The sequence below is a fragment of the Candoia aspera genome, chromosome 2 (assembly GCF_035149785.1).
Source record: "Candoia aspera isolate rCanAsp1 chromosome 2, rCanAsp1.hap2, whole genome shotgun sequence".
In the NCBI taxonomy this organism is placed as follows: Eukaryota; Metazoa; Chordata; class Lepidosauria; order Squamata; family Boidae; genus Candoia; species Candoia aspera.
Window position 1 is genome coordinate 164,187,563 of NC_086154.1, and position 27,503 is coordinate 164,215,065.

Genomic DNA, 27,503 nt, shown 5'->3' on the forward strand with positions numbered 1-27,503 from the left:
GAAGATGCTGATGCTAGGGAGAGTGGAGGGCAAAAGGAAGAGGGGCCGGCCAAGGGCAAGGTGGATGGATGATGATATTCTAGAGGTGACGGACTCGTCCCTGGGGGAGCTGGGGATGTTGACGACCGACAGGAAGCTCTGGCGTGGGCTGGTCCATGAAGTCACGAAGTGTCATGAGTAAGGATGGCGAGCAGGGGGCTCCCATCCAGACTGTCAAGCGCATGCGTAGCACTGAGGAATTGTTCAGCCATTCAAAGAGACACAGATCGGGACCGCCTTAACCCTTGGGGGTTATATGTCTGGGTTTTTCCCACGCTTCTTCAGTTTGTTAGGATTCCTGTTAAGTACTAGCAATAAATATTAGAGACCAGTTCATTGTCTCAGTGTGTTTCCTGGTTGTTAGGACACGAAGAGTCGGAAGCGACTAAATGAATAAACAACAATGCACTCTACATGGGGCTACCCTTGAAGAGTATCTGGAAGCTTCAGCTGATTCCGAATGCAGCCACGCGGACTATCTTGGGTGTTCCAAGATTTGCACACGTAACACCTTTGTTGCGTGAGCTGCACTGGGTCCCAGTTTGCTTCCGGTTCCAATTCAAGGTGTTGGTCATCACCTTTAAAGCCCTACATGGCATGGGACCAGGATATCTGAGGGATCGTCTCATCCCTATTACATCGACTCGCCCCACCTGGTCATGCAGGGAGGGCATGTTACCAACCCCATCTATAAAAGAATTTCATCTAACCGGGTCTCGGAAGCGGGCCTTCTCTGCTGTAGCTCCCGCCCTTTGGAACATCTTGCCCCCAGAGGTCCTGCAGGCCCCTTCGCCCCTGGACTTCTGAAAACAACTAAAGACCTGGTTTTGTCAGCAGGCTTGGAATGGGAGGGGGAATAGTTATACCTGGGGCTGGCTAGTGCCCTAAGTGATTTTGAGGGGCGTCCTATACTCATGGACTGATTAAAATCTCTTGCTACTTAGATTTTACTATATTCTTATTTTATTGTATTGTTATACTGAAATGGTTTTAAGTTTTAACTGCATTTTATTGTAAACCGGCCGGAGTCCCCCATGAGGGGGAGATGGGCGGTGAATAAATTTATAAATAAATAAATAAATAAATAAATTTTCATTATGATTGTGGAATTCTAACAACCCTGGATACCAGATGACCAGGAAATAAACTTTCCTCAACCTGGTGCAGTTTAGATGTGTTGCACTACGCTTTCCGTAATCTCAAATCCAACAGACTGGAAGACCACCAAATTGCGGAGAGTGTGTGCGTGCGCAGATACTTTTCAATTGCTGCACGCGGGGCAGCTTCCTTTAACTGCGAGAGTACTGGCACGTCCCTTTTCGCTTCGATTGGTGCTTCCCTCCGAGCAATGCCAGTTGTTGTTACTGTCGTTGCTGCCGCCGCCCACGTGACTTTCTCCCTCCCCCTTCCCCCGTGGCGAGGGAGAACACGGGAGTGGGTTGGGCCCAGAAATCCGCACGTGACGACGTAAAGCGCGTCTTTGAGGTTGTGTCCTGTGTCCGTTCCTCTCGCTTTGGGAGTATGTTGAGCCGCAGGCTTTCCCTCCTCAACTTGGCCTTCCGACGGAGCATGGCTACAGCGCGCGGGAGCTTGGGGGCCAGCAAGAAGGAGGTGGCGTGTTTCTACGATGTCCTATCCCCGTACTCATGGTTTGGCTTTGAGGTAAGAGCCCTGGGAAAAGCAGTATTAAAGCGAGCCGTTCCCTCTCACCTCAAGGCTTCCGGACCAAGCTGGAAGTTGCTCAGAAGCCTGTTTCCAGGGGCTTCAGTCCGATTTCCTGCCATTTTAGATAAGATCTGGAGTAGAGTAGCAGCAGTGTAATAGTTTGGTCTAGTGGTTAAGGCAGCAGGCTATAAATCAGGAGAGTTCTAGTGCCGCCTTAGGCACGAAAGCCGTCTGGGTGACTTTGGGCCGGCTAGTCTCCCTCAGCCCAATTCACCTCCCAGGGTTGTAGTTGTGGGGAAAAGAGGAGGAGGAAGGGGTATTAGGTATTTATAAAAATAATAAAGGCGGGATAAAAAATCTAGAAAAAGGTATCTGTAGTTTTATTTATTATAACTTATAACTAAGCGCAGTAAAGCCTTAGAAGAGTAACTCTGCACTACAAAAGAAATCCTCTCTGATTCCTGTACTGTGAATTGCAGCTTCAGATGACCAGAACTTAATTGTTTTAAAGTCCAGTGTCATGCTGTTTGCTAATATGGAGATGCATGGCAGCAACGCTGGGTGATGGCATTTTGCAGACGGGTCCTACTTGCATTTGTATCTTGCCACATGGACTGCACCTCTTCCCTTTTTCTGTCAGCCGGGCCATCCTCCAAGAGACTTCTAAAGTGAAGTCTCTTCGAGGATGGCCCAGCTGACAGAAGAAGGGAGTTGTTGGTCCCACCATTTAACTATTTTTCTTAACAGTTACTGTATTTGATGGCTGCACTGTTCCTCTCTCCAATAAGTTTGTATTTGTGCAACTTTGGGATTCCCCCAGCCCTTCAGAAAAGCCTCTGTAGCTCTTTGTCCTTGACAAAAGTTTGCAACTTCTGGATAATGTCCACTGTGCCATAAAATCCTCATATGGAAATACTCCAGGCTGGAAAAAAGGGGGAAGGAATAGAGGAAACCTTAGTTTCAGAAGAGTTGTCAGCAATTTTCACAAATGGCTCTAGGGCTCCCTTGGTTTCAACTTTGACCCACTTTTCTGTGGCTACTGAAAATGTTGCGACATTTGTCATGTCTGCACTACATATATGGATTGTGGGTGTGTTGGGAATTGAGTGCAATACTAAACAAAACTGTGCACCACTTGATTGGCACTCTGACTTATTCGAGGGAGGGGTTTGAATTTTTGGACATTGGACCTGTTGTGGATATGGAGTGTGTTGCTGTGAGTTGGATGAAAGCAAATCCTGTTATATATGAATAATACTTCAAAATACTCTCGTTGAAATGGGATGGAAGTGGCTCATCCAGCTCACTTGCTCAGTATCACACATGGAGTCGTTATATAGTATATTTGGTCTCCAAGAATCCAGGTCTAGATGCTTAGGGGTTTCTGCATCTTTGTGCTGCCATCTAGTGGTGATCCCTATTTTTGCAGGCCATATATGGAGACCCTAAAATACAGCATCTTATGTCAAATTCAGTGAGTATGATATCAGTAGGACTGTAGAAAAGCAGATTGATCTAATTCATAGATCAAAGAGGTCAGGAGTACATGCTGTGCACAGTATTCCAGTCGTGTGTATGATTACGCAAGTTAAAACTGGTAAGCTTTTGCACAGCTGATTTTAATAACTTAAGAATTTCTACTTTTAAGTATTTCGTCCTATACAGTTGTGTCCTGCTTCTCATATTATCCCATTTTAAACCATTACTAGCAACCTTCTGGGAATGACCTAGTCAAAGTTGAGCACTTTCCATTTTGATTGGTTTCTGTGGTACAGTAAGATTTTGTTGGCATCGTTGCTGTTGAAATCAGTGGAACTTTTACTTGGTTGGATCATTCCCCAAGCTTGGCTGCCTGTCTCTTCTGAAATCCGTTGAAAGTTAGGGAACTCCTGTCAGCCCTACAAGGTAGACTAGATCAAGAAACGTCTCTGTCTTCATATGCGCTTAAGCCACATTTATCCGTTCATTGCCTTTGTAATGGATCTTCCTTCTTTCTGTCAAGACCATCCTCTCTATAACTCCTGAACTTCCTACCAACTATAATTTGGACAAAACTGGAAATATTCAAAATAAAAGTAGTTCCTGGATTTTTATATCAGGTCCCCGAATGAATTTGGGATCTAGCTCCTTAATGTCTGATTTGGATGATCTTCTAATCATCCAAACACGCTGTGTCCAATTATGTGGCTCTGTTTTTCCTCACGTTTTCCTTCCAGAATTTCTCTTAAATACAGAAACCTTGTCTAGTACAAAGCTCCTGACTAGCACACATGCACTAGTTGTGGTGGTACAGAAACCAAGTGGATTGATGGTGCCCTGTGGCCTTTCCTAGCTAGGTACTATTGAGATGTGTTAGATTTCAATGACTAAGGATACTAAGTATAATTGGAGTTATATTCTAAACCATCTAGAGCAGTGTTTCTTAAACTTTTTTCTCGGGACCTCTTCCCACTTTAAAAAATTATGGAGGACCCCAAAAGAGCTTTTGTTTGTATGGGTTATATTTATCAATATTTACTGTATTAAAAATAAAAATTGACACATTTGCTGCCGCTACTGCTTCTCATGATTGTTTGATGGGATTTTAATATTGTATTATTTTTCAACATAGGCTGGCAAATAATTTTAATTTTGTTTACCCCTGAGAAGGTCTTGGGGGACCCCTGGGGTTCCTTGGACCACACTTTAAGAAACACTGCTCTAGAAGGCCTCAAATAAAGGAGAGCTGTGTCATGGTTCCTGTTCCAATGTTCCTGTGAACATCGTAACCAGTTCCCATGCCATGCTGGTGCTGACACGTGTTACTGTTCGGGAGGGGGCTGCTCTTGTTCTTTTGTACCAGGCACTGATGTAGAGGCTTTGGAATGTCTATCTGGGTTCTCTCGCCTGTTCAAGGACACTTTCCCGAAGACCGGCAGGAACCGTTAGGAACACCTGCAGGCTGCGGGGAGTAGATTCTTACTGACCCTGGGGGGACGGATTGGAACTGTCTAAGCTTTAATTGTTTGAAAGACCCGCGCTTTTGCCATTCTCAGCTTTGCTCTTGAACCTGCATACTATCCAGTAATAAATCAGATATCCATAAGCTTCTTGTATGTGTCTGGCTGGAAACTTGGGTAGGCGTTCACACAAGCTGATTGTTAAATTTTTGAATTTATAGAATATATGTTTTCTTCTCTCCCATCTTCATCCCCAATTAATTTGAGTAATATCAAGATCATTGTGCAAAAGCCATTTCAAAGTAATAGGCATGTTTTGTGCTTAGTTCCTCTGATATTTTATTTTTACTGGATTTATATCCTAATAAACTTACACCTGATTTTCTATGTAAATACTATTTTCTTGTAGGGTTACCTATGAAGGTTCATGCTAAATGATAAACTTGTTTGCTTCTTGAGTATCACCTTTAAATAGATGCATGTGGAACCAGTATGGTATAGTGGTTAAGGCAAGGTTTCTCAACGCGGGTTCTGTGAGAAGTAGGGGTTCCCTGGGAGATCAGGATTTATTTAAAAAAATATTTCAAATTTGGGCAACATCACATTAAAGAGGTAATTTTCGTTCTTTATTTTTAGTTTAAGAACACTGTTAGTGCATATATACAGGCCTACCCATGAAACGAATATGATAATTTTGTAACTTCTGGCCTATATTTGAGCCTGAATGTGCAGGGTTCCCCTTCACCTGAAAAATATTTCAAGGGTTCTTCCAGGGTCAAAAGGTTGAGAAAGCTGGGTTAAGGTATTGGACTAGGGGCAGGGAGACCTAGGGTCTAGTCGACCCCAGCTATGGAAATTCTGGGTGACTTTGGGCTAGTCACTCCCTCTCAGGCAACCCACCTCACAGAATTGTTAGTGTGGGGAAAAATGGGAGGAAAGAGTGCTAGGTATGCCAGCTTGAGCTCCTGAATGAACTGTGAGATAGAAATCAAATAAAATGTATCTATGACAGCTTTCTTTTCCTGTTGCAGGAGCAACTTTTAACATTTAATCTTGCATGTAGCTTTCCATTTTCTGATTTCCAATTCTAGATAATATTCATAATCCCCATCTTCCCTGTAGATTATTTGCAGGTACCGTCCCATCTGGAATATAGATCTGCATTTACGGCCAGTTTTCCTTTCAGGGATAATGAAGGCAACTGGTAAGTATTTGATCATTCAACTGATCTTAGTTGAAGATTACACACACTCTTGTCGCAACTAGTTACAAAAGTTCAGTCTAGATCAAAGAGACTGGTGAAGCATTTTTTATTTTATTTTCTATCCCACCTTTATTATTTTTATAATAACTCAAGGTGGGGAACATACCTAATACTCCTTCCTCCTCCTATTTTCCCTACAACAACCCTGTGAGATGAGTTGGGCTGAGAGAGAGGGACTGGCCCAAGGTCACCCTGCTGGCTTTCATGCTTAAGGCGGGACTAGAACTCTCCATCTCCTGGTTTCTGGCCCATTGCCTTAACCGCTACACCAAGCATGTCTCTTGGTCTCTGATCTTGGGCAGAGTGCTGTAATTTTCCTATATTTTAAGGCCTGAAAGTCCAATCTTACTTGGTGTTTATTTTCATTGTCTCTCTAGATTTGCTTTTAGAATGACTTGTTCTCTTTTTTTTTTGTAATAATTTTATTGAAGTTTTTAATAGACATATTAAAACAAATACAAACTAACTAAAAGATTAAAGAAATGTAAGAAAAGTTTAAAAAGTGCAAGAGGAAGAAAAAAAAGAAAGAGAATAAAAGAAAAAGAAACAAAGATAATAAAGTGGCTTCCAATCTTCATCACACCAAGCACAAGCTAACATAACTCTTCATCCTCTTTTAAAATTACAAACAAATAACTCTTCTTCCCATAGTCTAACTCAGATCTATACGTGATCCAGAAATCATCATCTTTTTAGCCCTAGTTCAGTGAAAAGTCTGTTAGAAGCTACCAGAAATATCAAACATACAATTTATCCCTGATCAAATAGTCCAACTTTATACTCCTTTCTTTTGTGCTTCACAATCTTGGCCTTTAATTCATTCTAGTGGTGTCTCAGGATTTGATCTTCCATCAGTCTTTGGCATTCCAAAAAATTCTTCAGATCCTTTTCCAAGATACTTTGTATATCCAGAAAAGAGGCAACTTCCAGGATTTCTTGTCACAACTGCTCCTTGTCCAAGTCCTTTTCTTGATTTGTCTTTTGTGTTTCCATTTTAGTAATCTTTTCAGTTTTATTATATTCCATACTTACAAGTTCTATTATATCTGTGTCAGGTATAAGGTGCTTTTTAAGATCTTTAAGAAGATTAACATCTTCTAGAAGTTTAACCATTGGAACCTGTATGCTTTCTAAGGTATTAGTTATTAATATCTCAGTCCATTTTTCGAAGAACTCTTTTAAGTAGCTCAAAAGTTATACCAGGGTTGGCCATTTTAACACCTTAGTTTAAATGTTGATAGATGCACTTTCCCTTTTTTCTCTCTCTCTGCCTGGTCCTTTAGTTTAGTGTCCATTTGCAACATTCAGAGAATCTCAGTTCCTAATACGGATTTAGTCCCATTCCAACAGGTGTATTATTTAATTATATACTTGCTTTTCAAATCTTACAGCAAAAGTACAAATGTTCCAAATTCCTCTGGTCTCCTAGTCCATTTATAACTTTCTTAAATATATTTTTTTAGTTTGGTCTTTTGCCAATTATATATAGTTTTTAAACTCTTATGTCTCTATTTAAAATTCCTTGTATCAAAGAAAAGAAGGTAAGCCTCACCAGGTGTCAAATTAAACTCTGTTTTGAAGGTCTCTAATATTCATGAGGTAAAGGTAAAGGTTCCCATTTAGTCGTGTCCAACACTAGGGGGCAGTGCTCATCTCCGTTTCATGGCTGAAGAGCCAGCTTTGTCCGAAGACACTTCCGTGGTCATGTGGCCAGCATGTGCGGTGCAGAGTGGTAGGTGGCAGTATTGCAACCGAAAACTCTCCCCACGACCCGAGTTCAATCCCAGTGGAAGCTGGATTCTCGGATAGCTGGCTCAGGTTGACTCAGCCTTCCATCCTTCCGAGGTTGGTAAAATGAGCACCCAGCTTTCTGGGGAAGGTGACAGCTGGGGAAGGCAATGGCAAACCACCCCACTGTAGTCTGCCAAGAAAACATTGCGAAAGTGGCATCCCCCCAAAGGGTCAGACATGACTCGGTGCTTGCACAGGGGACCTTTCACCTTTTTGACAATATGCATGAGATAGTTAAATAGATCATTTCCAAAAGTGATTAGAAAGTGAGTGCAGCTGGCTTAGTGTCCTTTTTAAAGGCTCCGCCATGGCTGAGGGCAAGATGTCATCTCCCTCGCATCCTGGTGCTCAATCCTGTGGGGAACCACTGTTCTCGAGCAGCTGCCTAGAATGATTTGTTCTCGGTTAGCTGACTACTTGGCTGTTCTGTGACAACTAATCTTGATGGAGTTTCTTAAAGTAAAACAAAACAAAACACATGATTTCTTGACTGATGCAAAACTGATGTAAGTCCCCAGTATTCAGGTTTTTCCAGTCCCATCCAACTGTAGAAATTTAGCTTTCCATACTTTGATGGAAGAACACAACATTAAAAGTTTTATACTGAAATCGGCTTTTGTGATTTTCTGTCTTTTGCAACAGGGAACCAGCCTCCAGCAATGCTTCCCAAGAGAGGACAGTATTTGCTGAAGGATATCAGTCGAATGGCGAAGTATTACCAAGTGCCAGTGAATTTACCGAAGGATTTCCTAGGTTCTGTGATTGTGAAAGGTAATGAAGATTTGCTTTCTCCAAATTGGTGCCAATAGGCATTTTGGAAATAATGGTTTCTACACATCTGGAGGACATCAGAAAGTGGAAGGTCAAATGAATCCTTTTAAAAGTAAGGGAAAGGGTGTGTCTGCCTCCCCGTCAGCATTCGTGCAGCTTCTCTAACGCACTTTTGTGTCTGTCTTTGCCATCTGCAGGAAGTCTGCCTGCCATGCGTTTTGTCACTGCTGTGGATATAGCAGAACCACAGTTTCTGGAGGCTGTTTCTAGAGAACTTTGGATGCGCATTTGGTCCCAGGTAAGTATTCAGATCCCGCAGACATTTGCATATCTCTGGGTATTTCTCTGTCCCTTCTGGTGATCTCTTGAGGATGCTTAGGCAAGAAAGTTGAAATCACCTGAACTAGACTTGCACATGTTTCAGCCAGCTAAGCCAAATACAGCACTATTATGGGGGCCTCCAGGAATTTAAACATTCAGTTGTTCTGACATCCAAGAATTGCAACAACAAATTGTTATGGGCATCGTTAAGACCAGATTAAATGAATTGGGCAGTCTGGAATTTCGGCCATACCTCATTTTTCTCTTCATTCTCTCACTTTGGTTAGGGTAGATTAGGTTAGGGAGACTGGCCTATTGGTCCAGTTTCATTTAGACAAAGAAAATGGCTATTGTCCATCATGGTTTGTTTGTTTTCTTTTGTTTCTTACTATTTCCATGACCTATCTTATCCACAAGCATTATTAATCAGTTGCTGTACTTTTTGTTTTTCCAGGATGAGGACATAGTTGAGCCAGACAGTATATTGGCAGTAAGTTCCTGCTCCTCTTAATGTTCCTCTCTTGCTCTTCTCCTACAAAGTGCCTGTTTTGTGGTTTAGTTGCAAAGGGATGGCCCTTGGAGGTCTGTTGGGTGGATAATTCTTCCATTTTGAGAGGAGTTTAAACTGGAAAGTTTTTAGATGCCTTGCCTTCCCACTCTGCTGTCCCGAGCGTGGAACTCTTCTACTGTAGAATTTGCTTTTGGGGCAGTATTGCTGTCAGGGAGGACTGTCCATGCAGAAGGAACTTGTGTGGCTTTGTTCTCGTCCTCAGTCATGAATACCTTGAAGGATTTAGGAGTGTTTTATTCTTTTAAATGAAAAAATCAGGAGAAAATTAGTTTATCACTAGTATTTTCTTAGGCCTTAGACTTGAATCCCATATAATCTATAGCTTATTTTTCTAAAGTATTGTGTGCTACTTAACCTATATGGGGGAAGATCTCAAGGTCAGTAAATACTCTGCATGTTGAGGGACCAAATTCATTCCTAGGATCTCTAGGAAGAAAAATCTCAGCCTAACACTCTGAAGAGACTCAGAGAGAAGAGGAAAATCCTAGCTAGATGGACTAATAATCTTACTTGGAACAAAGAAACAGAAGGAATCTGGTAGTACCTTTCTGACTAACAAATTTTATGAAAAGGCATAAGCTTCCGTGCACTGCAGGTTCTTTCATCAGACTTCATCACAAATTGCAGCTCACAAAAGCTTACGCCCCTTCATAACCTTTGTTATGCAGAAAAGGTGCTACCAGACTCCTCCTGATTTTGGACTACCATAGATTATCCTCTTACTGTTGGACTAAAGAAAGAAGACTTGTGTGAAAAAGGTGTGCACTGTCTGTAGAGAACTTAATTACTTTAGTAGTTAAGAATAGAAGTTATATCAATACCAGCAAACCAAAAAGATGGTATCCCATAGTGTTGAACATTTTGAGTTGGGTCACAGTTTAGTACATTTACATTCCCTATTTGCCAGGGGCATTTACTTTCCAGTTCTATTATGAAGGGTCAATATTGGGATATTTCTGCAAACCTCTTCTTCCATTTGAAATGTCTCAGGGGGTTAAATGTCTCAATATGGAGAGTTGCCTGAGGTTTTACCAGCCACTTTTATGCAGTCAACTTGGGCTACATCTAGGATACCTGTCTTTTCTCTAGGCTGCAGAGAAAGCAGGGTTGCCCTCAGGCAAAAGCCAGGAGCTTCTGAAAATGAGCACCTCACCAGAGGTGAAGAATCGCCTGAAAGAGACAACAGATGAGGTCCTGAAGTTTGGGGTAAGGGCCAGTGTTTTGTGAAATGTATCTTCCAGTCAGAGTCCTTTTTCAAAAAGATGTTATGGGGATATGGGAAGCAGAACTCTGTAGCGCTCTGATGAACAACTTTATTGATAATGAAGTTACCTTAGAAGATTTGCATCCCCAGAGAACCTTTTGGCTTGTTTTTATGCATTTTCCTAGCTATTATCCATGGCTGGCATTGAAATATTGCTGCCAGATTCATGGAGATCAGGGAAGATGGGCAACCTCAACAACAGCAGCAGCAGCAGCAGCAGCAGCAGCAGCAGAGTGACTGCCTATTACTTCCCATCAAATGAGTTATTTCACAAAACTATTCCACACACAGTAGATGCTGACATTAGAACTGGCATGAAATAATGCACAAGATCTGTTTAGGAGGACTGATGCATACCTGTGTGCCATCATTACTGCAGTGAAAAGCAGTGAGCACAGCCCACAGCTTGGCACAGTAGGAGACAAGCAGTGTTTGCCTAGGAGCAACCACACAGGTGCTTCTTCATCTCACCTAAGCTTTGCTGTTTAAGCTAAAATGTGCTAGCACCAGAGAGAGAGAGAGTTGGATGGATGGTAAGTGGTATTCAGACCAGTCAAAAAGTTGACAAGTAAAAGGCAAAGACTTCCTAAAGTTGAGGGGAGTTTTTGCAAAGTGTGGCAGTTGCTGTACCCTGCCTTTATGGCTTTTGATCTGTTTTCTCCTCATCCAGGCGAGCAGGAGGGTTTTCAGATGGTATTTGAACATGTTTCCTACAAAATGGCATTGGTGTGGAAGCAGAGGTGAATTGGATCCATTTCCCAGTTCTTGGGACCAACATCAACAATGCACAAATATTATTTAACTTTTAAAACTATACTTCAGAAATGCAGGATGAATGTGCAACCACCTAACCAGAAGCTAATTGGCACATTTGAACTCTTCTAGTTTGCATCTGTTACCTTGAACTGGTTAGATGAAACACAGTTTCCTTCTTGTATCTTTTTGTTGGGTTTTCCTATGTAGGCATTTGGAGTGCCGTGTTTTGTTATCCAGGTGGATGGAGAGCCCCAGCTGTTCTTTGGTTCAGATCGTATAGAACTACTAGGAAGTGTTTTGGGTGAGTGTTATTAATAATTTTGTTGTGTATTATTGAAGAATTTTTTAGGTTTCACAATGGACCAACACATTACTAAATCATTTTAGATAGCAAAAATAAAGTATCTGAATTGTACTCCTTTGGGGAAAACCCGGAGCAGATAAATTTGGAGCACAGAGCAATTTCTTTGCTAAACTATCAACTTCCTTTATGGGGGAAATAATCTATTTTGGTGTATTTATAATTTAATTGACCTAATAGGGTTTTTTTAGTGGAAATGCTGTTAAGGTTGCCCTGCTGTGCATTTTAATCTGGAAGTACTGTTTGAACGCAGAAGGTTTTGAGTTGTCAGAAAGCAGTCTAAAATTGGGTGAGATCAACTAGCCAACAGATAATCTTTTGGAGACACTAGAAGAAAGCTGATGGAACATAGTGGCTAGAAAGTTCCTCTGTCCAAAAGCTTTAAAATCAAACAGACTTGGTTCATCCATTGGTGTGGATCTAAGCCTCATTTTTATATTACTGAAACAGAAGCACTCAACAAGTGAGCGTTCTAGATAAGCTCTGCTGTGGGCTGAGATCACTCAAATGATGGCAGTGTCTTGGAGGCAGTTGTGCACTGTGTAAATTTAATACCTGGGGATTTGGATAGGGTTAGGCTGACTTCTGAACTCACTCAGGCTTTTTGAGTGAGGAGTTGGCTTCATAAGATGCGGAGAATCCTTGCAAATCTGCTCTGAATTGAACTGAAATGTAACCTTTTTGTATAACTTGCACACCTGAGCACTCCAGAAAGGAAGACATAGATCTGTATAGGTGTGATTTTTTTTTGTCTGTGTTTACACTTTTAAATTTGAATGTCCTTTTGTCATGCCAAAAACCAAATACGAGAAAATAGCACAAAAAGAAAAGACAGGAAGTCCTCGAAGTGTCTGCAAAGTGCTAAGTATAGAGCAGCCATCAGATCTCAGAGCCTTCTTTTGCTTTGGAATAAAGTTCCTCTATTTAATTCTGGAGGAGTTTTCAGTACCTTTGATAAAAGTTCTGGGGTCTGAAATATTTTGGGCTACACAATAAACACATCTCTGATACTAAGAGGATTACCTCTCCATCTCTTTTTGCTTCTCCATACTAGTGTTTTAGGGCTAGGGTTACAGTAGATTAGAGTAGGTACCAATTGTACCTTGGACTCAAGTCTTGAATCCAGTTGGGTAGCCTGGAATACTGAATCAAACTGGATCTTGTGATGTAGTAAATTGAATTTAACCAAGTTTTGTATTAATAATTAGAGGTGTGTGAAATATTTCAAGCTCAAAATATTTTAAGCCCAAAACGTATTCCAACTTTGCTAGAAGTGTTCCAAGTTGCAAATGGCCCTTGGAACAGGGTTAGAACACTTTTAGTAAGATCAGGACAACTGTTCTGGGCTTGAAACGTTTCAAATCTGAATGCTTTGCACACTAGTAATCAGCATAGGATGAGATGTAATCAAATTTATCCTCAGTTGTTGCTTTGTTGCTTTGTGGCTTTAACCTGCTACCTTTTAAGTCCTCTTTTGTCTTCTGGATTTGACTTTTTTGTTTGGTATTGATTTGCTTCGCAGGAGAGAAGTGGTTGGGACCAGTTCCCGCATCTTCTAAGCTCTAACTCTCAGGAGCAATGAGAAAAGTAAGCAACCTAGCACTGTTGCAGACATCCTGTCCTTCCTACTTCCACAAGATGACTGGCATTAGAACTGGCCTAATATAAAAGGTCATGATAGTTGCTTTCAAATACCATGTAACTGTACAGTTTACATGCATCTAAATCTAGAATGTTTCCACATGAGTATTTTGCACCAGTTTTTCACACCATTAAATAGGATTAAGAAAGGGCTCTTAAATTAGCTTTATGTCTATTATCAATGATTATCCTGCAAGGTAAGCCAGTGCTGTTATCTCTATGTTGATAGGTTCTGTTTTACAGCAGCCACTCAGACATTTGTGTGTACAACCAAACAAACGCACATCCACCTTGCTGATTTCACATGCTTTGCTTTTGATTTTTGCTTGTCTTTTCAACTGTGCCTCCACCACAGTAGCCTGGAGGAGGCATGTACTGTACATTGTCTGTATCCCCTTCTCTTTGGCATGAGGTCAGCACCTGCCAACTTTCAATCCTTGCCCCCTGTCCCCCAACTGCCTGGTTAGGGTTATTGGTGAGATTGTGCCAGCAATTTATTTTCCTTCCATTTTGGGTGTAGTGTGAGTGTTGCTCCAGGATAGTCTCTCCCCCATATGCTAAAGGCTATCAGAAAGTCCACCTCCCCTTAAGCCCTCAGAATGGAGAGTTATAGATAGATAAGCCTGTATATATCCTTTCCTACAAACCACTGAGCGTCAGGACCTAGGTGGCTCCTAAAGGTAATGCACCATAAAAAGTTCCATTGGTTCAATTCCTGGCAGAATAACATCCGGTTACCTACGACTGATGATTCCCAATAAGGATGAAACCAGCAACCTGCTGGTCAAGGTAACTGAAAATTCCCATCTGCTAGCAGTGTTCAGGGTTCTATTCAGGCTGCTTGCCTGCAAGAATTGTTTTGTCTGTCCCTCATGCTCCATACCAGACACCACAGCCACAAGCAGCAATAGGTCTAGTTGAGGAAAGCAGCCGGCTGTAAAAATATTGACGGGTTACTTTTCACCATCATTACTATCACGAGGATTTCATTTATATAATACTGCATTTACACCCTCTCCTCATTTAGCAACCGTGTTCCGTTCCAGCGACTTTGTCATTAAGCAAAATGGTTGCTAAGTGAGCATGTGACAGAGACAGCAAAGATCATTGGTCGCTGCCACCTCATTCAGATAAAGTTCTCTCGTACAGCTACGCCAGTGTTACTCTCACTGCAGCATGTGTTGTTCTCAGGCACATGAAATTTGGCCATAAATGCATGCATTGGTCAGAAAATGAACTTTTTATTACTGTTTATTACCGTCATGTTTGTGACTGGTTGCTAACCGAGGAGTGGCTATATAGCCCACCTTTCTTTGGGAGCACAGGGTACGTTTAGTATAAAGGCCTCCACTGTGTGGGAGGTTGCACTGAATGTCAAAGAAGAAACAATGGCTTGGGAGCTTTGCAGCTACCTCTTCATAGCAGCTGCCAGTTCAGGTGACCAGATAGATGTCCACCATATGTCCTGGAAAGATGGGCAGCAGGTTGGGTCTTTCCGGATGGAGATGGGGATGTGAACTTTTATTGCCTCCAGGATCTGCAGTAGCTTGTGGGGAGGGCCTACTTCTTAAAAGAATGCATCTTTTAAGCTCTCCCATTGGTCAGCCAGAGGAGGAGCACTGATTGGCTCATGGTGTTCCCTACCTGTTTTCTGTGTTTCAGTGAAGATCATCGCAGGTTGTTGTCAAACTGGAGTAGAAACGCTGCAGTGGAAATGCCCATTTATTTGAATGCATTATGATGTATGTGAGTGGTATATTGTACATGTTTATGGGTACTAATATAGCCATTACATGAAAACTTGATTTCAAAAGTCAGTTGTGAGGGAGGGGGTGTCCATTAGAACACAAATTCCATCAATCGTGGTGGTCTGTATCATTTGTGTGATACTGTCATTGACTAAATGATGTCATTTCTATAAATTGACATGACACGTTTGTCATTTGCATGAAGATATCATTACACAAATGGTGTAGATCACTACAAATGACATAAAATTAGCATAAATATAACTGCCTTACTCAGAATGTTTTGAAATAGTGGACTTTTAAGGGGATGCCCAGATAGAAATTTGGTTCATTGCCTCCAAAATAGTCTGCCTGAGACACTCGAATGGGGTCTGTGAAACTGAAGTTTCATTGTAATACGGAAGCTTCTCTTTCAGTTGCTTCTCATATGTTTATTTTTTGTTTCTTCCTTGGCCCTGGAAAACCTATTGTACGAGTAATATCATGGAACCGTTAGGAATGATTGCCATTTTAAGGCATCTATTAAGCTGGTTACAAAATCACTGCAGGGCTTGAGTGCACGCAACTGTCCCTGGGGCATCTGTTGATTGAAAGATAAAAGTATCTTTTGAAAATTTGCATTAATTTTTTCTGGAAGGGCAAGGTTTGAGGAAAGGGACAAGAGCTAGTTTGAGGGATGGATTGAATGAATTCCCATTTGCTCATGAGGAGGGTTTATGAAAACATCTTAGCTCACTGTACCATTCAAAGAAGTTAAGAGGTTGTCTGGTTCAAATACAGCTGAGAACAGTCTTCAGTTGGGTACGGGAGAATTTTAGACTGGTCCTTCCACAAAAAGAAAAGGTTGCTAGGATCTTTGTGCCTTCTATTTACACTGTGCTTCCTTTGCTTAGATTTTCTTCTAATAACTGTTGTCTTCATTTTCTGACTTACCTGAATGTTCAGAAAAGTGTTTTTTTCCTCCAAATTAAACTTTCAGTTTGAATCTTAAATTGTGGTTTCTTATTTGAGAAACTTAGAAGGGAAGTCAGAGCTAGGGATTTTAGCTATGGATCCTCTCAGACTTGGTAAATCCTTAGCTTGGGTTTACAGAACACACTTCAATTGGCTACTGAGTATACTCATTTTCTCAGTTGGACAATTCATTCAGTCTTGAATCAAATTGGCTGGACTATACATTACACCAAGCCATACAAAAACTAAGTAGGATTAACATGTCAGTTCAGCCATTAAAATGCCATGCACCCCCAGTCATTCTCTGGATTACTGTATCTCTAAAGTTAGAGATCTTCAAAGCTGCAGATGTATTGTACATTATGAGTCGCTCTGGAGGAAATGGGGGCCATTCCAAATGTGTTGGAATGGTTTCCCAACCAGCATGGGCTGAGGCATCTTGTCTGTAAGACTCTCCTTATGCCACAGATAGTTAAGCCGCATGCCTATTTGTACTGCTGTGGGATGGCTCCCACTTTGTTTTGAGTCCCAAATCAGAGGACTCCTGTATCATACAAAACTGGTCTGTGTATCTGTGCAACGTGCTAAGCTCTACAGGCAATGAAAGCAGAGGGACAGATTAGCAGCACATAAGCGTGTAGGTCTGCAAGGGTCCTTGTGTGTTTAAACAGCAGGGTGAGGTCATGTGTAGGCCATTTATGAAAGACAGTTTAAGAAACATTTCTCGTTTCTTGGGCAGAATGAAAGATGACTTGTTTGAATTTGAACATGATTTATAACATAGTTGAATTGTGAAAGATGGTAAAGAGTGGCATGATAGGGATTTGATAAAACGTCAGAACAAACTGGGAGATATCTATACTAATAAAGCAGGAGAAAAACACTAAAATAGTAAAATGTTCTTCTAACCTTTTGTGTGGGAGTAGTTGCTTTAACTTCAAGGTTTTCTTCTGTTTAAGTAAACAAGTTTCCTCAGGCATTTTAAGTTGGTTGGTATGTGCTATTTTGTGCATTCTGCCTTTATTACTGTAGTTTAAGGTAGGGAACCTATGATCCTGGTAGTTTCCCACCATTTTGTTCCACTTCACACTAGAGGTAATCCTTGTTTAGCAACAGCCTTGTTTAACAATTGTTTGCAGTTAGGATGGTGATGAAAAAGTAACTTTGCAATCGGTCCTTGCATTTACAACCTTGACAGGTCTGTAAAGCAAAGGAAAGCTGAAGTAAGATCATAAACACAGTCAGTTTCATTTAGCGACTGTTTTGCTTAACGATCAAGTTGTGGGTCCCAATTGTGGTCACTAAACGAGGACTACCTGTAAGGCCCTTTTCCTCTCTGTAAAAGTCTGCCCCTTGACCATATTGCTCCAAATGTCTCTGTTCATGCTCTGTTTTTGCCATGCACAGAGTAGTGGGGCAATAAAGGATAATTATTGTAAAATGAAATATTGTAAAAAGGAGCCATTTCCACTCATAGTTGCCAGCTATCCCTCCAGGAGACAAGGGCAAATTGAAGCAACTTGTGCAATTTGTGGTCAGGGAGTTGCATTTGGTTTTGTAGCCTGCCTGGAGGCCCACAGGAAACATGCTCAGTGATGTCATTATGTCACTGTCATGTTCATCGTTTCAATGTTCTGAATACATCGTAACGTTTCGCATGTCACTTTCCTGATCCGTGTTTGCGGAGTGGAGATTTCCAGCCGTGCCAGGCTGTAATCTCCTTACTGTAACTGTGGAATGTATGTTTGGGTTATTGACTGTGTTCAAGGTTACTTTCTCAGGCCGATGTGGGTGACGGTTGCTAACACCTGGGAAGGGGTGGTTGCTAAGCGGGAGCACGGGGCGGGACCGGGTTTGAAGCGAGGGTTTTTAGTTTGTATTTGGCACGCTTTTGCTCATTCTCAGCTTTCTTTGTATTTGCACACTATTCTTTCAATAAATCAGTTATCCTTAAGCACCTGCTTGTGAGACTGAATCTGTCAGAATAGGCAACCATTACAGTCACTAGAATAACTAAGATCAAAATGTTTCTTAATTTTGGAATGGGGGGCAGGTTAAAGACAGTTAAAGTATAAAATGAGTGTCTCAGACCATTCTGCACCTGAACCATCCCAATGGGAAAATTAAGATTTGCAAAATACAACAGACAAGATGTCAAATGTATCTTATGGTGTTCAGGTTACCCAACCGTAGTCTGTATAGAGATCTGACACCCTGTCCCTTTTGAAAGCTTAAGAACCCCGATTTACATAGATGATAAGGGGAAATTGGTGGCAAGCGTTTTAGTTTAATGTCAATTGATAATCTGCCATGTCTATTCTCATTTGTGAACAGCAACTATTATGTTTGCAGTTTCCTTAATGAACAGCGTGTGAACTCAGCCCTAGGACTATAAATAATAGTGATATTAAAATAGCTTCTTACATTCTTAAACATGCAACAGTTGTTAAGAGCCAGGGATAGGAGGGATGTTATGTTGTGATATAGACTTTGAGAACGCTTCTTACAGGTTCTGGTTAAATAATGCAAACCATGTTGTCATTATATTTATGAGTTTCTACCAAGGCATAATTTGGTAAGATAAATACAATAGTGAATTGGTCACAGTAGTCTTTTATTGCAAGCCCAAGACACCACAGACATAACAAGCATGGAACAAGGAGTCATAGATTCACATTTACAGGTTTTGGTTCTTGATGGCACAAAGACTCAGGGAAGAGGGTGGCAGTGGTACAGTGAAATATTTAACAGATCTGGGGAATTCACGAATAATGAAACAAATACTCATTAATTGTCATACACACATGCTCTTTGGCACCGTGTGTCCTGCCTATGCTGCATAATGCACCTCTGATGTTTTGCATATGAACCAGGTGTAATCCTGGGAGCGCTAAGATATACTCCTCCCAAGTTTCTGAGGCCTTCATGCTGAAGAATGAACACAAATACAGCCTTCCTGAAAGGTCCCTGTAGGACATCCAAATCCTTCCAAGTGGAATCTTGGGTATCTAAATTTTAGCTGTAATAAGAGAGAGAGAGAAAGTACTTCCCTTTTGTTTGCTTCTAAAGCTATGGCAGATGGGACCCCCCCCCTTTTTTTTTAAGGTTTAGATTGGTTCTGCCCTCCTGAGGTTGCTGAACTGGAATGATACACATGGATGAGTAAAATGCCACACTTGGACTCTGATTCCTGACTGCCTGTGGTGCAGCTGTCACTGAATGAAGCAGAAGGGCCGGGTCAGGTGTTTCTGGGAATCCAGCATCATTTCCTCCGAATTCCAAAGTGCAATGCTGTGAGTTTTCACTTCAGCAGCAGATCCTACACACAGAGAAAAGATGAAGAGAACTTCAAGAATCAACTGATGGACAGATGTGATCACTGTATATTGAAGGGACATTTTCCTCCTGTGCTTCAGCTGAGACGGATAAGCTTAATGAAGAGAGAAAATCTAAGTCTTAAACCATTCAGCAAAGCAATTGGGAAGCCAAAACACACTTTCAGCATCTCCTTAAAGAATGACCGCTTGTAAATAGATGCACAGTTGGTAAATAAAACTTCCCATGAGGTGGCCAATTTTAGGTTTGTGGCTTTGAAAATAACAGTCGTGGGAAAAGTCCGGTAATTGACCAAGCTGAAGAAATCTGTGATGTGGTAGCTATAATGTTCAAGTACGACCAGAGAAATCTGGATTAAAACTGCTAGTGGGACACGAGTTTCGCTGGGCAACCTAGCCTACACGCTTGATCTTAGCCAAAAGGCCGAGAAGCTCCGTAACCAACTCTTACCCTAATCAATCTCACAGGAAGGTTGTGAGTAAATACAAGGAAACAACCACACAGATTGCTCAAAAGCTTTTCAGAATACTTACTCCATTTCAGAGGATACAGTATTCTATAAAGCAAAGATAGGGAAGCCACAAGAAACTATTACCTTGTATTTGAAAAGGATAATGCTGAGAGGGAAGTTCACAGCTCCACTGGGAATGGTTTGGCAAAACTTTTTCAACATAGCTTTAAATTACAAGTTACTAGCCACAGTTTTGTTGGGTCACTTTGAAAAAGTGAGCTAATGTTTCCATATGACATTTGGTCATTCAGATAAGTGACCAAACTTGGAACAACTAATGACATTCAGAAACTATATAAGAAATGCAGGAAGTATTTCCAAATGAGCACGGGGGGCTTAAGTAAGGCTTATCCTTAAGATATCTTCTGTGAACTCCATAAAGCTGTGGGGAACAAGTAGACAGATGACAATAGTCAACTAGAGCTGGGTTCAGAGGGTTGCTTGTTCATAGCTGTAACATCTTTTGCCTTAAGAAGCTATCAGAATAGTTTGACAACTTGACATCTATTCGGCACTCAAGGAGCTTAAAACTCATCTTTCTGCAATGCTCAGGGGACAAGTACTGTTTCATCAGGGAAATGTGTTACAAAGACGTTATCAAGGCCAATGAAAAAGCTGCATATTTCCATTCAAAAGTCCCCTCGCCCCTTGGGAACTTTACCCCCTCTCTCCCAATCTTGACCATTTCACACTTTCTTGGAAAACAGTAATCCACAAAGGATGCACACCTGCCAATGACAGAGTGAAAAAGCAGAGGTAGAAACACACACAAAACTAGCCAGTGAGCCAAGAGATGATTCAGCAAATAATAAGTCACAGCAATGTGAGGAGATGGGCCGGAAAAGGGCACTGTGGGGATCAAGAGGATATTAAGGAGTTAGCCAAGAGACTGAACTCGATAACATGGAAGTGTGTTGACAAACCATGTTGGGCAAGGACAGAGCGGCTGCCTCAAAAAAATGTTCCAAATTGTTGAGGGCCTGAGAAAATGGAGACTAGGAAAGTATTATAGGACTAAAAAATACACAAAACCAACAAGCTTTATTTTGACAGCATCTGGCTCTGTTATTCAAGTAGGTAGGATATGTAGAGAGTAGCAAAGATAACCAATTCTCCTTCTATTACTTTTTCCCTATGTGCCCTTATCCCCCTGTATCCTAGGGCATTGAGACCCCCTAGGAAGCAGATTACCTGTGAATTACCCAGCATGCACTGAGATACCCCTCCAGCGATGGCATCACACACAGCATAAAATGGAGGCCTGTGGAACAAGGAAGTGGCAGTTTCTTTAACGTTCTTCTCCTTGCCCTGATTCCCTGTGTATGAAGAGCCCACAAATCACCTCCCTGCCTGAATTTCCTACATGCATAAAAAGTATAAAAACATACTGGACTGTAACGCTGAGCATCCACTTTACTGCTTTTCCCCTTTTCCATCGAACCTGCAGCATTGCTAGAAGGGAGCAGCTGAGTTACTGAAAGGAACCAAGCATAAAACAACAGTAAGTTATATCAAGATATTCTAGGGGCATTCAGCTGTGACTGGAAAAAGTTTGGGAACAGGATCAGTCGGTTGTCAATAACCTATGATATGCTACTGGTACGTCATCTGGGATGGTTCTCCTGTGGTAATGCTCCCTAGTAAATCTCTACTTTTCTTTTTACCATTTGGAGATGTTCTTTTGATCTGCAATTCCAGGATTTAGAATTTAAATTTCAAGGGGGAAAAGAACACTATCTTCCTTGGTATATCTAGGAATGAGAAAGAAAATCTGATTTAACTTTTTAAGGTGGAGTTACCCAATTTGCACTGAATTTGTATGCTGAGATCTGCTCTTGGCTAAATATTGTGAAGCAGTTCATTACTAAAAATACATTAGGGAAACTAAATGTGTAATAATGTATATTAGAAAAATACTAATAAATGTGGTATTGAAAGGTCCATTCAAAAATGCATTCTAGCAGTCTTCAGAAAAATGCATACAAACTTATCCTAAATTGAAGAATGAGGAACACCAGTCTTGTCCTGTTCATCAAGTAAGACCCTCCAGAATTTGTCTTCACTGAAATCCAGAAAAACCACAATATTACACATTTTGGTTTTGCCAAACCATAGCCCACCCAGAACAATTTGGCAAAAGTCTTGAGACACAATGTATTTGTTTGGGTTCAAAACAAAATACATTTTGTAGTTTATGCATGCCCTATTTTTAAGTAATGTATAATCTCAGGCAGTGGCAGCGCCTGACCAATCTTGTCTGAGATTGGGTTGTACCTACTTAGTACTTAGGCTAGAGACCATCAGAGATTTCTAGGGCTGTAGACTAGACTAAAAAGTTGAGAAAGCTTCCTGGAAGAAGGCAGTGACAAATTACTTCCACTGCTTCAAGAAAACAGCATGGATGTGTCCATCAAAAGTCAAGCTTATTCAAAGGAGGCTTTACTTAGTTCATGTGTAATGGCTGGGGGGATGCGTCCAAGGAAATATTCTTGGTGAGGCCACAGGTACATCTCGCTGTACTTCTGCAGGTTTCTCAGTTCACTTGATTACATCCCACAATACTACCCACCTTGGTTATAAAATGAGAAGCAGCCTGAATAATCATAAACCCAAAATTAGTGGGAAGAACAGTTACACTTTTAGCAACTTATGGCAGAAATCAATGCCACATGTAATTGGATCCTGTATTGTCACAGGGTTTCTCTGCCTAGATTGACATTGGCTTATGGTATGGAGATATACTAGCTTGACCATATTGTAGCAAAAGGAATCTATGCTATCTGGAGGGTTGACTGGGGGAGAGAAACAAGCTGGTGAGCACTGGAGGAGGACTGATGCCAGCTGGTCACTCCATTTAGTCTTGGGGAAGTTCTAGAAAGGAAACCTAAAGACTGGCCTATGACAAAGAGATTCATACTATTCATACTGAGGGAACATGAAAGAACCAATAGCCCCTGATTGAATCTAAAAGACCATTAAAAAAAAAACCTAAGGTAATATTGGGGAATCAGCAACTGGAGAAGTCATCTTTCTCCTTAAGATACACTGACTTCCTTTCCTGAATGCTAGTATAGCTTATTGGGGGGCGGGGGGGGGGGGGGTTCTGTGCTTACATAATTAATGAGAAAGCCATTTCTGTCTTAAAATTCTGAGAATTTGTCAAGCTAAATGTGAACTCAGCCTGGTTTCACCCTTACTTCAGAAACTCACACAGCTCACAATTAGGTGCTGAATGCCATTAAGAGAGTTCTAGGAGAAAACTCCACATCAATCTCCTGGAATAGACTCCTATCTGACATCCAAGGTAGTTTCAGCCCCCAAACCAGGTCAAAAACTATGCTGGAATGTATTTAAATAAATGGTTGCATCAAGAAATACTGGAGACCAAGATGTCACTGAAACACCTTCACATAAGTTGATTGTAATTCAGTTGGGTAAGGACTGCACCATCTTTTACTAACTGCCTTTAAGATCCATCCAGACAGATTTCTCTGGCATCTTGGACTAACTAGCACTGGCAAGGGTTAAGTGCACACACACTCCATTTCTGTTCTCTAAGCAGCCTATCCACGTCCTCAGCTGAACACGTAAAAAAAGTTTCCATTCAATTCTACCGGCTGGAACCACCACTGTATCCATTCTAGAAGATGGTAAAATATATATAAAATCATTCTGAAAACTCTGCTGGTAAACATCTAATGTAGCTGGTTGACAGCAGGTTCAAAAATTGTAATACTTCACATAGTACATTAAGTATTTTACAGTGCTTGCTGATATTCTTTGGGCCAACTGAGCAATTGACAAGCGCAGTCACATGCTTACTGTGTCTGTTTTAAAAAAGGAAGGGTCCCAATCAATATCAGGACTGGGGAGGGTGGGAATCAATACTGTGCATCTGTGCCATTTTCTCATCTGCCATTTACTCTGGAAGGGAAGCTGATCATGTAGAATAGCTTAATCATCAGGGATAGAACTTTACATGATGCTTCCACTCCCAGTTGGTCAACCTGTGGCCCTTCAGTTGTTCACGGCGTTCCTTTTGGGGGTGGGGGGAAGTGGTCCTTTAGCATTTCTTTTCTAAATAAATGTGGTGCTCCCCCAAACCTCTGAGCTTTCTTCTTCTTATGGGTTTTGATTACATTTCTCTCTGTGAGGACCATCAACACAGAAAACTCCCTCGTAATCCAGATGATCCACTACCACTGCAGCGTGGGATGGTATAAGCCAGTTACAGTTTTGTGATAACACCAATGATGTAAAAGGAATCTACTAATTCTGCCTAGCAGATCTGCCCTAGAAATGAACTCATTTCAGTGTTTACCTGGTGAGCTGGTACTACTGGGTGTACAGACACTGTCATCTAACCATGCATTCTGAACCAGGGAATCCTGCTTCTGGGGACCTTCAAGAGAACACATCAACTCCTGCACAAGAAAAATGGGAAACAGCTTTAGAGGGCACTTAATATATAGCTGGAAGATTGCTTCTATGAAAGGGAGTAATAAAAGATCCCACACTGACCGCTTCATTCTCTTCCTCCTCTGATGTTTCATTCTCTCTCACTCCACTACAACAGCTGCTCACGTTGGATGAAGAACGGGACAGGGGCTGCATCACACAATACCTTGATGTCTGACTGGAGAGACCTCTGCTGGAGGAACACAAGCTCCAAAGAATCACCGTCACAATCCTCAAGAGCTATTTGCCCATCCTAAGGGTTAATCTTCCCTTCTGACAAAGTCACCCTATGTAGCATAGCAATCTTAATTGCTGCCTCTGATGATCCCTCGTCCTCTAGTAGATTGGAGAAAGTGTCTTCCCTAATAACATTGGGGAGTGCAATACTTCTTTATTCTGCTGAAGTAAACTTCCCCCCTCCTGCCCATATGATCTTTCACATTCAACTCACTTGCTCTTCCTGTTGGGGAATTCTGGTGAACTAGGACTGGAGGAACCATCTGATTTGAGATCAAAGAAGGGTCCAGGACTCTCCAATACCTTCTGTATCCTTTCAGCCACATCTTTGCTGGAGAGAAAAGAATTAACTGTTTGAGGTTTGTAAGATTCATGACTGTCTAGATTCTCCAGAAGTTCTAATGTCCAGAATGGAGATTGGTCCTTCCCACAAATCTGACTACTTTTCATACTCTTGAAACATGGAACACCAGGGTCTCTGTGGATATCCCTGTTGGAACTTTTCAGATTCCCTGCCCCATATGACTGCTAATAAATAAATAATTAAACAACGGGAAGTTGGCTAGCTGTAAACCAAAGTATCAACCTCCTCCATCCCTTTTACTTCCAAAAGTGCCTCTGGGCCCAGTATGGTTTCTCAAGAAAATGATGGGCTTCTGCAACTCCGTGCTTGTTCAGAAGTGGATCCACTTGCCTAGGAAAAGGACCAAGATAAGCAGGGCTTATAGGGAGCACCTGGCTTCGTGGTGGTGGTGGTGGTGGTTAGGGGAGGTGGCAGGTAGCACTCTGATAAATTAGTTCTTTGAAAGGGTTTAAATTTCTGTAGCAGCCATCTTGTGAATGAGTAAGCTTCCCAGCTGCCATTTTGCAAAAACACTCCTAATACGATAAAATTCTGAATGTGCCCACCAGAGCAAAGAAGTTCTTGTCTTACCTTAAATACTTATTCAGAGTATTTTAAAACCTTTTCATTACAATTATCTTCCCAGCTCATTGTAAACCGTATGTCCCTAGATTGGGGCTTAGAAATGTTTTTATGGCTGAGAGCTGCACCATTTTTTTATGTTTCAGGTGACCAGAAGCCATGGGCTCATGACAGTTATGTCCCTCCCCATTTTTTTGTTTAGTTAAAGAAAAATACATGTGGGCCCCTTACCGTGTTGCATTTGTTTGGACTGCGACTGATCAGTTGATAAGATTGATTTACACAGTGCATAATTCAACTTTGGAATTTGCTACCATGAGATGTGATACTGGCTACCAGCTTGGCTGGCTTCAAAAAAGGGTTGGACCCATTCACAGAAGTCATAGGGATCAATGGCTGTTAGCCTTGAGGGCAGTGTGATTGCCTCTGAAAGCCACTTGCTGGGAGACTAGCGGGCTTCCTTCTGCAGGGGGTTGGCAACCATGAGAAACAGACTGCCTGACAGATGGTCAGGGGTCCGATTCAGCAGGGCCCTGCTTAGGTCCTTATTCCCATGTTGTTGGAGGTCTTCAGCCGTTTTTTTTCCGGGTAAGACAATTATCTTCCTGCTCAGCTCTAGCACAGGAAGAGACTGCAAAGATAGTCTTGTGATCTCAGGAGACAGGCTGCAGTGTTGCCTATGTTTGTACTGATATTTACTTTAAAGCAACTACAGCAGATGCTAAATTTAATTTAAACCACAATGCAGGGAGGGACTTACTCCCTTTCCTACAGTCAGTTTTCCTAACTGAAACTCTGCTGTTTTGCTTTTCTTCCCCCAGAAAAGACACTGAAGCCACATAGATTTTTCCTTGTAAGAAGAAAACAAGTTCCCTGAATTTTGCATTAAAGTAAGAACAAACTCCCTCCAGAAATGCTTTTTGGATCTCCCATCAAACCTAACATGACTTGATGTTTCTTTCACTTTGCAAAAGGTGTATTGTTGGTTGCCACATCTCCCTGCGCAGCACGAACGGGTTCTACTCTGGGTCCTCCTCCTCATCCATTTTGACCAGTTCTTGGATTTTATCCTAGCAGGGAACCGGATTAACTTCATTCCCCAAACACTATTGCACACACCAACGGCACCATGGCTGTCAGCAAGGGTGGAGGGAAGGAAGGTGTGGAGGTGAACAGCCCAGTTACTTGAACCATGAGGTCTCTGCTCAACCACAGCCTGCTGGCCTCTGTCTCTTCCTTGGAGGAAGAGGAAAAATTTAATCACCCTCAAACTTAAGAACCGGACCAACTGCATAAATAATACCCCTGAAGTAGGATTTGTATACAAACTCTTTAACACCAAGTGACAGTAGCATGACATTTTCAATATGGTTAAATCTGCGACATTTTAGCATGATTTTGCAAAAAGCACGTATGTTGCTTTTATGACTGCATACTGCTTCTTTTAGAAAGTTTTTATTTCTTGTCCTTTCATTCCATTTTTGCTTCTTTTTCCATTTTCAGGACAGAGAGAGAGAGAAATTTTAGGTTTTGTTTTTATCCTGAGGGGTTGAAGGGCGCACAACAGTGGTGTCGCTTCCATATGTTGCTTGTATAACAAGCTGAAATAGTCAGTGAGGAGCTTCTCAGAGTAATTAGCAGCACTGGTTCCAAAATAATTACTATTACAGAACGTGTTCATCTGGTAATCAGACAAGCTGAAGCAGGTAAATTAGCCAGAGAGAAAAGAGGAATATGGATCAGGTACTTACAGCTACGAGGCTTATTGTATATTCTTTCCATAGTATATTAACAAAGGATATGTTAACGTTTGGCTTTTCAAAAATGACTAGCAATGTGCTTGTACACGTATCTGTCTATCTAGACCAGCAGCAGGCAACCCAGAGATTGAATGGAGCCACAGAGCCTCATCTTGTGCGTCACCCTCCAAGGTCAAGCTACCAAATTTAAG

At 41.5% G+C, this 27,503-nt stretch overlaps 3 protein-coding genes across 10 annotated transcripts in view; 2 read left to right on the forward strand and 1 right to left on the reverse strand.

The window, feature by feature from the left end:
- Positions 1–27,503, forward strand: part of MRPL51 (mitochondrial ribosomal protein L51) — a 377,933-nt gene that overhangs the window by 172,240 nt on the left and 178,190 nt on the right. The window lies entirely within an intron of this gene.
- GSTK1 (glutathione S-transferase kappa 1) lies at positions 1,517–25,782 on the forward strand. Of its 3 annotated transcripts, none has more exons than XM_063294711.1 (9): positions 1,517–1,701; positions 5,766–5,847; positions 8,341–8,469; positions 8,667–8,767; positions 9,245–9,280; positions 10,451–10,567; positions 11,589–11,682; positions 13,265–13,329; positions 24,509–25,782. In XM_063294711.1, exons 1-8 carry the CDS (start codon positions 1,561–1,563, stop codon positions 13,306–13,308), a joined length of 744 nt encoding a protein of 247 aa, XP_063150781.1. In that variant the 5' UTR covers positions 1,517–1,560; the 3' UTR covers positions 13,309–13,329; positions 24,509–25,782. The 3 variants fall into 3 exon arrangements, with proteins under 3 accessions (XP_063150781.1, XP_063150780.1, XP_063150779.1); XM_063294710.1 differs by lacking the exon at positions 24,509–25,782 and adding an exon at positions 15,046–16,044; XM_063294709.1 differs by lacking the exon at positions 24,509–25,782 and having other exon boundaries at positions 13,265–16,044.
- The window catches only part of LOC134491156 (rap1 GTPase-activating protein 1-like), a 71,246-nt gene continuing 62,425 nt past the window's right edge, over positions 18,683–27,503 (reverse strand). For 3 of the 6 annotated variants that reach the window (XM_063294707.1, XM_063294708.1, XM_063294703.1), the window contains 6 exons: positions 24,842–24,958; positions 24,454–24,583; positions 24,254–24,356; positions 21,321–21,406; positions 21,124–21,193; positions 18,683–19,404 (listed from right to left, as the gene is read on the reverse strand). In XM_063294707.1, the coding sequence (XP_063150777.1) occupies positions 21,170–21,193; positions 21,321–21,406; positions 24,254–24,356; positions 24,454–24,583; positions 24,842–24,958 (460 nt within the window). In that variant the 3' untranslated portion in view covers positions 18,683–19,404; positions 21,124–21,169. The other 3 variants (XM_063294705.1, XM_063294704.1, XM_063294706.1) reach the window with 3 other exon arrangements.